This window comes from Parasteatoda tepidariorum, chromosome X1, assembly GCF_043381705.1.
Source record: "Parasteatoda tepidariorum isolate YZ-2023 chromosome X1, CAS_Ptep_4.0, whole genome shotgun sequence".
Lineage (NCBI taxonomy): Eukaryota > Metazoa > Arthropoda > Arachnida > Araneae > Theridiidae > Parasteatoda > Parasteatoda tepidariorum.
Window position 1 is genome coordinate 52,371,226 of NC_092214.1, and position 12,622 is coordinate 52,383,847.

A 12,622-nucleotide genomic window follows, 5' to 3' on the forward strand; every position below is an offset into this window, starting at 1 on the left:
TGTGCACTTTTTTTTAGAGCCAAGAGAAATAACTATTCCAAAAGCTTCTTAATATAAAATTAAGGGTATTGAATTTAAGTTTTCACAGAACAGTTCATTTCTTTTAAATACTTCACCTTCCTGAATGTCTCGATAGATGTTATATGAACAGACTTCAACAACTAGAGCCTATCTCGATAATTGCATCATTTTCAAATGTACTTTTAGGGTTTAGGCTATTGGGAAATATTGACTGCAGGATGGTTGTTTTATTTTTTTTAGTTTCTTCCTAAATAAAGGTAGACAGGCTCTACATAGTTAAGAAAATGCTGGATACAGAAATTTTTTCCTTTATAATGTCTTCAGTGTTGTAGTATTCAGTGTTGTAGAGGGTTAAGTAATTGTTGCCTTTAATTTCTTTTAAAATATTTTCAGTATCATTGTTATCAAAAATAAGAGCCGCTTTCTTCTGGTTTACTCTTTCTCATTTAATGTCAACATTTAAGGTAATTTTCACTGATATTTTGAACTGTTGATGAGGACAATGAAATTTTTAAATAGAATAAACCAAGATTTCTGAGAAAATTACTGGTTAAGTTAGGATCTAAAATACTGTTGAACAAATAGTTCTGGGATATTAAATTTAATTTATAATTGGAAGTTATGTGATCAATTGAATTAGAGTCGTTTGAATTGTCCTGATTTGGCAGAGGGTGGTGATACATAGAGTTTAAAATTAACAGCTTTCAAAACATCCAATGCACCTGAAGGGCAGTGGATTAAAAAACATGAATTTTTGCTGTATATGCATGTTGTATTGCATATTACATTGTATAAAAGAACAAACCATAACCATACCTTCATCTAAGTTAATTTTCCCGTGAGATATCATTTTGTGAATACAACAAAATACTTCATCATGACTAGAACAGAGATTAGTCTTCAAATCGTCTTGATTTCACGAAACATGAGCATGCGTTTATGCAAAGGCATGATCACGAAATATGTGAGATTTAACTGAATTATACGATTTAAAGCGTAGAGAACAATTTTTTATTATGCAAGAAAATGAGACATAATTTTACATTCGGATGCAAATTCCAGTGATCAACATAGGAATTTATAGGATTTGTAGAAAAATCACAAATTTCTCAACTGTAACGAGATTCACACGTTTTTTTCAAAAGCTCAGAACAGGGGAACAAATTCCAAATTGTACTAATAAAATTGTGTAAAAAACTCTGCATCATAACACACAATAAAAAAATGAGATAAGTTATTGAGCCTTTACAATGCACAGGATAACTAAGCAAGTTTCTTTTGACACTTAAGACTTATCCACGAGTGAATCAAGATTTTTTGCAACTTTTTCAGTTTTTGCCAAGTTGATTGCTGCCCAATTGTTGACGTCAAATGACAGCATGTGGCAGAGAAATTACCAGAACATACTGAAACTTATAGTACATTGGTAAAAACAATAATTTTTTGTAATTCACATTAATTTTTAATTAAAAATATCATTTAATTTTCACTTACTTTTAATTATGACCATCGTATGTGGAAGCCATATATCAAGAGTTGCGGTTCGAAATAGAATTTTCAAGAATGGATTTAAATTGTTCTAAGTATGGAAATAAACTAAAGAAATAACCGGTATTTTTACTGTCTAAAAACTGGCTAGAACTTCGGTGGTCCAACTTAAAAATGGTCCATCTGGATCCAGATATTAATGGCATCATCTTCTAAAACAAAACTGTGTAAAATGGGAATGATGAAGGGGAGGATGGTCAGTAATGATTTGGGCTTCTTTTTTATCGTATGATAAATCAGCTCATTTGTAAAAGATAAACAAAACTTTACTTTAAAATTTTGCAGGTACGCTATAAATCTATCTATTAACATCAACTGAAAATTACTCAGGCCACAAAATATTTCCCCACAGCAAGTTTGAGCTTTCATACACACAGCCAGAGAGAATGATAACTGAGTGTCAACTTAGCAAAGAAATCCTAACTTTGAATTACCCTGTACGGCCAACCGACCTAAACCAAATAGATAATTCTTGGGTAATCATTTGACAGAAAGTTTATGAAGACAGCAAGCAATATGAAAATGTTGAGTATATTAAACAATAATTCTGCTTAATGTTCACAAATATCCTCAGCAACAACAAAAAATCATATTTCTAACATGGAAAATCGTATTTATGGACTAATATTAAAAAATAAAAAACTTCCTCATCATTAGTCAAAATATTTTGAACATTTAATAATCCGTTAGAATTTACATCTTTTATAAAGTGTCTAAAAGTTTTGGGACAGCATAAAATTTTCTCCTTTCTTAAACTAAAATATTTATGGGTTACATTATTAAAAAGTTTATTATATAAGAAATTTTCAGAATGACATTTAGTGAAAATACTTTAAAACTCATTTTGAAAATATATATGGCATGTATGAAAATATTTATAGGAACAAAAAGTTAACCAAATATAATGCCTTAACAGGTTTGGGTAACAGTGAATATTAACAGCCAACTGCACACTACTGTACTTACTAATCGTGTTGAAATTTTGTGCACAAATATTTCTTAAAGCCAATAAATGAAATATAAAAAATTTTTTGTTTACATTTCAAAAGTTATAAGTGGTTTTACAGTGAAATTTTCAATATTGACTGACTATTTATAGTCATTTAAATGTCTTAAAATTTATTCGGAGAAATGAATGTTTATCATTTTTTCCCAATATTTCTTCTAAAAAAAACTAGATTTATAAGATTTTTCTTACCTCCCCACCCCCCAAAAAAAAGAAATGAGAAATTTTTGCATACATTCATTTCAATCCTAAAAAGCACATTGTGATAAAAAAAAAATTTAAATTTTACCAAGTGGCTAATAATACCCGGAATACTTGGTACATTTCTGGTTAGTTTATTTTTTTCTTTGTAAATCACAGAAAGTTGTAGTGAGATCATTTTCTGGGATATACTCTATTTCTTTTTACTTTAAATTTCTCTTTTACGATACATATTTTGCAATTATTAGCACAAATAGTTGTCTGTGATCTTAACGGAGTTTACCTTTGCGTATTCTAACAATATTCAATTTTGTCTTTATTATATTAACCTGTCTCAAATATTTGCACATCACCCTCATATAATTTCTTCCTATGTGAAATGCTTAGATGTCAATTCCATCATTGGATATTCCCTCAAATATGAAATTTAGATCTCAACGTTTTCAAAAACAACTTTGAAGTAGGCTTCAGTACCGATATATTTTGGTCGCCTTTAAGCCTTGGCACAGGATAAGCATCGCCAAATTGGCGAGTTCTCAAACGAATTCTTTTCACAAAGAGATCGGAAACTGACTGAATAAGAACTCATAAGAGAGTTCGGAAAAAGATTGGTCCAAATTCCTTCATTGGTGCTTTAGTCATGTGATCATTGTCATCACATTTTGATTTTATTGCAATGCTACCTGATTTATTCTGTCGATATTATTTTTCTGTTTTCATTTTGATTTGCAGCTGTTTCTGCATTTTGAAAAGCGCTTCACTTGATGTTAATTCCACTACAGGTAAGTTTTTATATGGATTTTTTCCAACAAACATGCCTGAAGTTTCTCTAATTCCCACGAAATATTATAAATGTAGTTAAAAGCAAAACATTTTATGCTTACATGCTAATGAAAATATGGATATTTATCTTATTCTCACTACATATCTGTCTTCAAGTTGTGGCGTTTCTGAACAATATGAATTTCAATTAAAATTTTAAAACCATAAAACTCAACAAAGAAAAATATTTCTGAAAATTATTTATTTCTTTTTTGGGAAACTAACATAAATTATGACAAAGTTCTGAATACTCAATTAACTCATAGATGATTATTTCACACATAAAAGAAAAATATAGTGGCAAATATTTTTTAATAACTTAATAAAACATTTTAGAAGATCTATTTTTCAAAACAAACAGAAATGAAGCAAATAAGAACTTTTTTCGCTTTTTCTTTATGGAAATAGAATTTAGTATTGAAATTATGATTAAAAGAACTTATAGGGAATCTTTTAAACATGAAAAGGGAAGCAGAATTAAGATAAAATGGAAGCAGTATTATGATAATGATCAAATTCAATTCTGAAAACTTTAATGTCTGAATAATACTATTGAATTCTGAATAATAGCAATGAATTCTGAAAAATCCTTAATAATAGTAATGAATTCTGAATAATTCGTAGTAATAGCACCGAATATTAAAAATTCTAAAATGTCTTTAAAAAAGAACAGTTTTTTATTTCAAAATAAAACGAATAAAATTCTTGAGTTGCATTTTATTTTATACTTTATAATTTACATCATACACTTTCTTGTATTGAAATGACGTTCTTTATTTAAAAGATTATTAACTCGCTTTCCAGTTTATCATAACTATATTTAAAAATTTCTGAGAATAATAGCTTGTTTTTGAGAGTAGTTTTATTACCCATGAAAAATTGAAATATAGTTTAATACCACGTTGTTTCACGCAAGTCACGTAATACATTTTAAAAGAAAACGCAGATATAATGGATTGACCGAAAGCCCAATGTTTCGTTTATTAATTTAAAAAACGAGAGAACGCAGACTTGTTTAAATTCACAATTTTACAGAAATAGTTTTGTAAATTTTAACGAATTCATATTCGAGAAATTGGAAAACAAAGTCTAGAAACTTTAGGCCAATTTTAAAACCATTTCAATTTTGCGTGTACAGAATACAAAATACGGGCTATTTTTATAAGCTCTAAAACTGGAAACAAATTAGGTGAAAAAAATTTAATCATGCGGAAAAGACTTTTAACATCTAGGTGCAAAACAGTTAACTTTATTTTAATAAATAAAACGTTACCATGACTCTCAAGAAAAGTAATTTCAAGAAGATAGTACTTGTATCTGAGAGCTTAGGTCCCAAACCCTTTAGTATTTGCACTGAAAGATTTCGAAAACGGTTCGAATCCTCAGTTTTATGCATAAAAATGAAAGCTGAAAACAATATCCATAAATTCCAAAACCCCAAAAGAAACTGAAAAAATTCTATATTGTCCCGAAAATATTTATAAATGCTTGAGTTTAACTCAATATTTTTTTTAAATAGATAAGAATCTTTCATAACTTCTAAGAAAAGAATTTCAAATGAGTAAAATCTTATTTTTTGTTAAATTTATCAATTTATACTTATTATACAGTAAAGAAGTTATCAAACTGATAGTGAACAAATATTTTCAATTCAAATTTGCCAGTTAAAATTAGTCCCTATGATCAGATTAGTTAAAAAATAAATGTTTCTAGGCCATTAAAGACATATAAGTAAATACAGGGAAAAGCACATGAAGAAAAAAATTATGGTAAAATTACCGTACTGTATGGTAATAAAAACATAATTTTGGTTAATAAAACCAAATTATGCGGCATTCACACCATTCATTTGATAATTTTTCCGTTCATACAGCAATGGTCGCCGGAAATTCTGATCTTCAAAATTGTAGTTTTTATTATAATTTTGAAAAGTATAATCTATAATATATATATATATATATATATATGCATNCATAACAATATATTATATATTAATTATATATAATATTATATATTTAACGGTTAATAAGATGAAAAATTAATACGCTTAAGCATTAAGTACGATTTTCCACAAATCTTCATAAATTGAAAAATGAATGTACTCAAAAAAATTAAATCAAGAAAATTAAAAAATAAGTGCCTATTTGTGTCCTTGTGGAATGCAGAATTAAATCCGAAAATATTTACTCAAAAACTACAATTGTATTACTGGAATTAGCTCCAAAAAATATTAGCGTCAATAATTAACTCAAAAATCGTCATAAAAAATGGTACAAAATATTTTTACAATGGCGTGTCTGGTCAATATACATTATTTATACCATCTTTCAGGTTTAGGCTATTTATCCTTATAACTTTAATGTGCATAACAACAAATAATTTTTCTGTTTTTGTAATCAAAATGAAATCTAACCGAAATCTTTGCTTTATTTAAATCATCTCCCCAATGGGGACAATATGTAAAACATACTTATAAATCACTAAGAAACACTTTGAAATAAAGCTGCAATTTTATCCAAATGTGCATAGAAAAAAATTTTTTAACTCAAAATTGAAAATATTTGCTTCTAGTCATTTATTTTCAGAAATTATTCAATAAATATTAAAATTTTAAAGCAAATTTACAAACTTATGTTTTTTAAAACGTATATGCACGGAATTCTAAGTTACATAAACTGAAAACAAATTGTTCTCCATAAACTCTAACTTATCTTTACTTTAAAGGAAAATGTTTCTTCTCTTAAGGCAACTTGATGTTTTTTATTATTATTTCCAGTTACATATTAAAGAAAAATCATTTAATTACAAAGTTATACGTTCTTTAAAAACTTTTTTTCAAAAACTTATTTTCAAAACAATACACTGTAAAAAAATGGTGCATAGTTGCTATCATTTTTGGTGTTGATGTAAACAAATTTTTTTACAGTGCATGTAGTCACAGTTTGTATTTAATTTTTCACTGCTATAGTTTTATTTATTTACGTATTCACTTTTTGTTTGTTTACTGACTATAGATGTTTTCATGAGAATTACAAGCAATTTATGGCTTCATTGCAAAAATATTTCGCTTAAAAAACAAGTACATTTTTAGAAATATATTCTCACTAGTTCTTTCGAACAATTGTTATTTTGTTGATTTTGAATACTTTTTTTTGCACGATAACTACAGTTCTATCTTAAATATGCATTCAGTTTACCTCAACGCCAAAAATGATGACAACTATTAAAAAGAAATGTCGCAGTGTATATTTCATTTCAATTTGCATTACCTATTCTTTAAAGAAAAAATGTTTTGTTCTCTTGCATCTCTTTTAACATTGTCTTGATTTTCGGTATGTTTTGTATAATGTTAATTGGTAATAAATCTATTACTTATTAATCTCATAATTCTATAATATTGGTCAATGTTCTATTAATTATCAATTCTGCAATCATTAAGTTATTTCGTATATCAGTAATGGTAAGTTACCAGTTATTATGTAATTTCTTTTCATTATTTTGATATTGTTGATTATTAAATCATTTAATTAAACTCTCTTTTAATAATGTAATATAGTGTATACTAAAATTTTGGTTATGAGATCATAACCTACATTACCCACACTAAACTATAATTTTTCTCTTAATATGCTAGTATTTGCGAAAAAGTATATGTAAGCATGCGAATATGTAAATATGTGAATACTTGCGAAAAATAGAAATTCAAATTGTGTTATTTTTTAATTTCGGAGAAATATAAAAAATATTTCGGAGATTGTAAATGATTTATTCAATTGACAACGCATATGTGTAGAAAAGACAATATATATATATATATATTTATGTATATATATATAAATANGCAAAATTCTACGTTGTGAATGCACACTTACTGTTCTGGTACCTACCATAGGTATGTATATTCTATGGCCAAGCTACCAAAGAGTATGAAAAAATAAGGTTGGCAGTACTATATATATATATATGTGTGTGTGTGTGTGCGTGTGTGTGTATATATATAACCCAATAAAACACTCTTTGCACATATATTTTGCTAAGAATAATAGATGACCAGGCTTACTGAAACTAAAGTAAGAAATATATGGCGCCTTCTGTCATTATAGGTAATAAGTCACTGATTCAGAGAGGATTTCGTTTTTTCTCATTAGTCAACTTCTATTTTTTAAGGAAAATATTACAGACAGTAATAAAAGGAGCGCTCATAAAAAGTGACATTAGTTTCGCTTATACTTAGAAATTTTGGTTATATGCCAACTTATATGTGCTTTAAGAATTTCGCCATAATATTATACATGTGGTTTGCAGTAAAACTAGGAATTTGGATTGATCGCATTATAATATATGAATAATACAGATTTCTATTCTCAACTTTCTATAAAAAAAAAACTCTTTTTGACTGATTATATATATTTTCTATTGATTTTGTACAAAACTGATACTGAAATTTCGCAAATACTGAATGATTTTAAAATCTTCATATAAAAGGAAACTTTAAACTCCACAAATTCGGAAGCCCTGTAGTAAATAATTACAATTAGGTAATAACTTAATACGTCGCACTTGTTAAAAATCTAATCTTATGTTGAATAATGTTAATTATGTTAAATACCTAAATTTCTGCCTAAATTATTATGCCATTTAGTGTTTAATAAAAAAAAGTGTAAACTTATCTCTAAAAGGATTATCCCAGTCTTAATATGAAATATTTATTAAATTTTTTTTACAAATTTTTTTTTATTTATTCTAGAAAAATGTCTTACATTAAAATGAAAAGGTAAACTTTTGAAACCTAGAAGTATATAAAAATGAAAAAAGTCTTTATCTATAAATTTTTATTTATTCCAGAAAAATTTCTTACATTAAAATGAAAAGGTAAACTTTTGAAACCTAGAAGTATATAAAAATGAAAAAAGTCTTTATCTATAAATTTTGCTTCCTCTCTCAATTAACATTATAGTAAGCATTATCTTAAATTGAAAACAGATGTATCAAAAACTTAATTACAAGATTAAAGTACCAAAATATCTTATTATTATTATTAGCAGTAATAGTAGTAGTAAAAGTATTACAAGCAAACATCTTAACTAGAAACGTAAATTTAAATAATTATTATTAAACAAAATATGAAGTATATTTTATTTTAAATAATAAACTAGACGAATGAATGCATGTAATATTGCATGCATGTAATGCATGAATGTAATGTTTCTTCAAAATATTGACACTTGTCTGTTTTTATATTAATTATGGTATTATTACATTATTGTTAAAAACTATTTCGATAATTGAAGCAATATGCAAAACAAATAAAAAATAAAGCTTCATTCCAAATTCTTGATAACTTCAAACAAATATATCATTAGAATACTTAATCTCATTTGTTTTATTTACTTTTAATTTTAAAACTAATATTAACTTATTATTAAATTATAATATGATTAATTTTTGTAACAACTTTTATAATTACCTAATATTGAATCTCAAATGTTTTTTAATCCCTTTTTAATCTGCTTTCTTTAAGTAAATATGCTTTGCTCATTTTTCTGATTCGATTTAATTTTACAAGCAAGAATCAGTAAATAGTTTTTGATTCAAAATAATTTTTTAAATATTAAAATTCTTTCTCATAATGTGATGAGAAAATCTACTCTTCTTTGATTATAGCATTAAAGGCTTAATAGAATCTTTAGAAATCACTAAATTTCAAATTACATTTATGTTTTTTTATGGAATTATTTCAGCAGCAAAAATTATATTTTCACTAATAAATCGATAATACATAAAACTAATTCATATTCATGATAGATTATACTCTATACACAATTATAGAAATGTTTAAAAAACAGGAATTAAAATTTCTTAGAAAATGACGAACATCGAGTATATTTCTGACAAAATATAAACAATAAATTAATTTAAAAGTACAACAGAATTACAAAATGTAACAGAAAAAATAAGGATGTTTAATCAAGACCTTTCCTGAATGTCTAATCAGAATTTAATTTAAACTTTTTCTGAACTTCATGAAAGTAATTTATATCTCCTTTTTTTATATTTTTCAATTACATTTACTGCGAGTATAACAAGTTAAATTTCAATCACAAACTCTTGGAGTGAAGGTTTTTGAGTGTCTTTTGAAAGTGATGATTTTTTTCTGCTTTTAATATTTCATTATTTCCTTATGGTATCTTTTATTTATTTATTTTTTGTAATGCAAGTAACCTAAAGCAAATTTTGGTTATTCAGCGTAGTGAATACATGAAATCTATTTAATGAACGTAATTTTCATCACCTTAATTTTTATCATTTTCTGATTTCTTGCCTTGATAACGTTATTACAACCTAATGAACAATAAATGATCTCTATATTGTATAATATTTCAAATCAAATTCAGGTGTTTAAGTAATTTATAATTTAGATATCAATTTTTTTCACATAAATTTTTACCCTCCAATCATTTTTCTGGTTACATAATCTTAACAAAACAAGTTTAAACGTTTAAAGAATCATTATTTTTCGCATAAAATATTATTATCATACTGTTTTATTAGTGAAAAAATTATCACAAAACAAAATAAGTTACTAAATAATTAAACAGAAGTAGTATTGAAATTATATTAATACATAATGAAGCTTAATTCTATATAAGAAAAAGTTTCCATAACCAAATAACAAAATTCTTATTTTAGAAAACAATTCGCACATTTAGACTAAGTAATAAAGTTCTATGTGTTATTAGCAGTTATTTAGAATTTCACGAAAACCACTTTGTGTTCTTCACTGCGTGATAAGAACAATGAAGGAAAAACTAGTTTTACAACCTGTGAGAAAAGTTGATCTGGATACTATTTATACAAATGAGAAATCGGAAATAACTAATAATATTTATTTATTTATAATTGAATTTTAAAATAACAATTTAGAGTTCGATCAAATGATGTTTATTCTTATGAGATACATTTCAATATGCCGAGCGGAGTGTTTAGTGGTCAGGAAGCTCAACTCACATCAGAATGGTCCTGGGTCCGAACCTGCGCAAGGCATGAATGTTCTTCCACTGTCTGCAGTATCTGTCCTTAGTGTGGAAGCAACATTTGCCCGCCTTATATGGTGCCCGTGAAAGAGAGGCCAACAAATCTACTCTATTAATACCTGAATGACGAGTGGGAATCAGTTGGGCAATGGAAAGAAAATTTCAATATATAAACAAAATCCAAGTTGAGCACAATATTTCAATACTATTTGAATATGCTTCGTTTTTGCATTTTTTTATAAAAATTTAAGAATTATATACCAGAAAGAATCATTTTCATTCTTCAAAATAAATTTTTGTGTTACAACGATTATTTTTCGTGATCATGGAATGCTCATTTTACACCCTTTCTTCATTAAAAATAATATTTATTTTATCTATATTTAAAAACCGAATATATATCTAAGTATTGAAGAATAAAAAAAAATATAATTCTCTTTTAAGAAAACTATTTGCACATTAAGACTAAACAATAAAGTTCTCATTATTAGCTGATATTTGTAAAAAACATTTTGTGTTCTTCACTGCGTGATAGGAACAAATACGGAAAAAGCAGTTTTACAAGGTATGAGGAAAGTTGATCTCGGTGTTATTTATTCAAATGAGAAATTGGAAATAACTAATAATATTTATTTATTTTGAATTAAATTCGAAACTTTTGATTAAAAATATAATCAAGACACATTTGTTTGCATAAAATGCATTTTAATATATAAATAAAACTCGGGTTGGGGTACAATATTTTAATAATCCTGCTTTCGCGCTTTAAATAAAGATTTCAAAATCATGTACTGAAAGGATTCATTTTACTCTTCAAAATATAATTTCGGGTCATACATATTTTTTCTTGATTATGGAACGTTAATTGTAGACTCTATTTTCATTTAAAAAATATCAACTTTATTTATAATAAAAAGCCGAATCTTAACTATAGTAAAATGAATACGAAATTAGTTCAAATGGTCAAACCAGCAAGACATTGTTCTACCTAGTTGGTTTATATAAGCAAATTATATTTTATCTTTTCTAATCATTTTATGAAGTTTAATTACAGCAAATCAGCTACTTTTGCTTTTTCTTTCTCTTAAAGATCATTGACTTCTTTAAATAAGTAATTATAAAAATTTATATTTGAAAACGTCAGTTAAAATTAATAATTTCTGTTTTTAAAAAACAAATTAGTATAAATCCCACACTAAGTGAAATAAAAGTTTTCTTAAATATTTCAACTAAATTCCAGTTATTTTAACCAAATTATATTTTATAATCTAATATTTAAATTTTAAGCATTATTATTCAAATAAATCTCAAATAAAATATGTGCTGAATTTTTTAATCTATTTAAGCATAATAATACTAGTTAACTGGTTCATTTTAACGTTTATAAATGAAATCTAACGATTTATTTTAATTAAGCTGTTTTACAAATTAATCATTCTCAGTTACTATATCAAGCGACTGTACAAAATCTTCTCTATTAATGAGTATCAGTAAGAAAATAGATTATGACGTAAAAACATTTTTGTAGTTTGAAGAAAAATCTAAGAATTTTTATTTTTCTTAGAATTTTAAAGAATTTGTCTTGTATTTTATTTTGTGATCTTCATTTAAATTCAACCTCTTAAATGAATATTTACTAGTTATTACTAACGTATAAAACTGGTTTTTAACATCAAAAATAGTTTGAAAATGCTCCCTCTAAACATATTATAAGTTAATAATAAATGCATATTGTTATAATCAAGAATTCCGTTACTCTAAATATTATAATTTAATTTCAAATTTCCCTAATGTCGCCTTCCTATTTTCTATTTACTAAAAACTGAAGTAATTTCATTTCTGTAACATTTTAAACAAAATTTAACAAAAAGAAGATCGTGTATAAAAACTTCAAAGGAAAAAAACATTTTCCAGCGTCTGCTTTGCTGATGAAAAAAATGAGATTTTCGGGTTCCATTTAATTCACCGGAATTCAGTTTTTCTGTCTACT

At 25.9% G+C, this 12,622-nt stretch overlaps 1 protein-coding gene across 1 annotated transcript in view; it reads left to right on the forward strand.

Annotated features, from left to right (window-relative positions):
* Positions 1-3,306: 3,306 nt before the first annotated feature.
* Positions 3,307-12,622, forward strand: part of LOC107443692 (uncharacterized) — a 121,916-nt gene continuing 112,600 nt past the window's right edge. Inside the window, exon 1 of the mRNA XM_016057639.3 lies at positions 3,307-3,558. Within this exon, the coding sequence (XP_015913125.1) occupies positions 3,453-3,558 (106 nt within the window). The 5' untranslated portion in view covers positions 3,307-3,452. The remainder of the gene's footprint in view (positions 3,559-12,622) is intronic.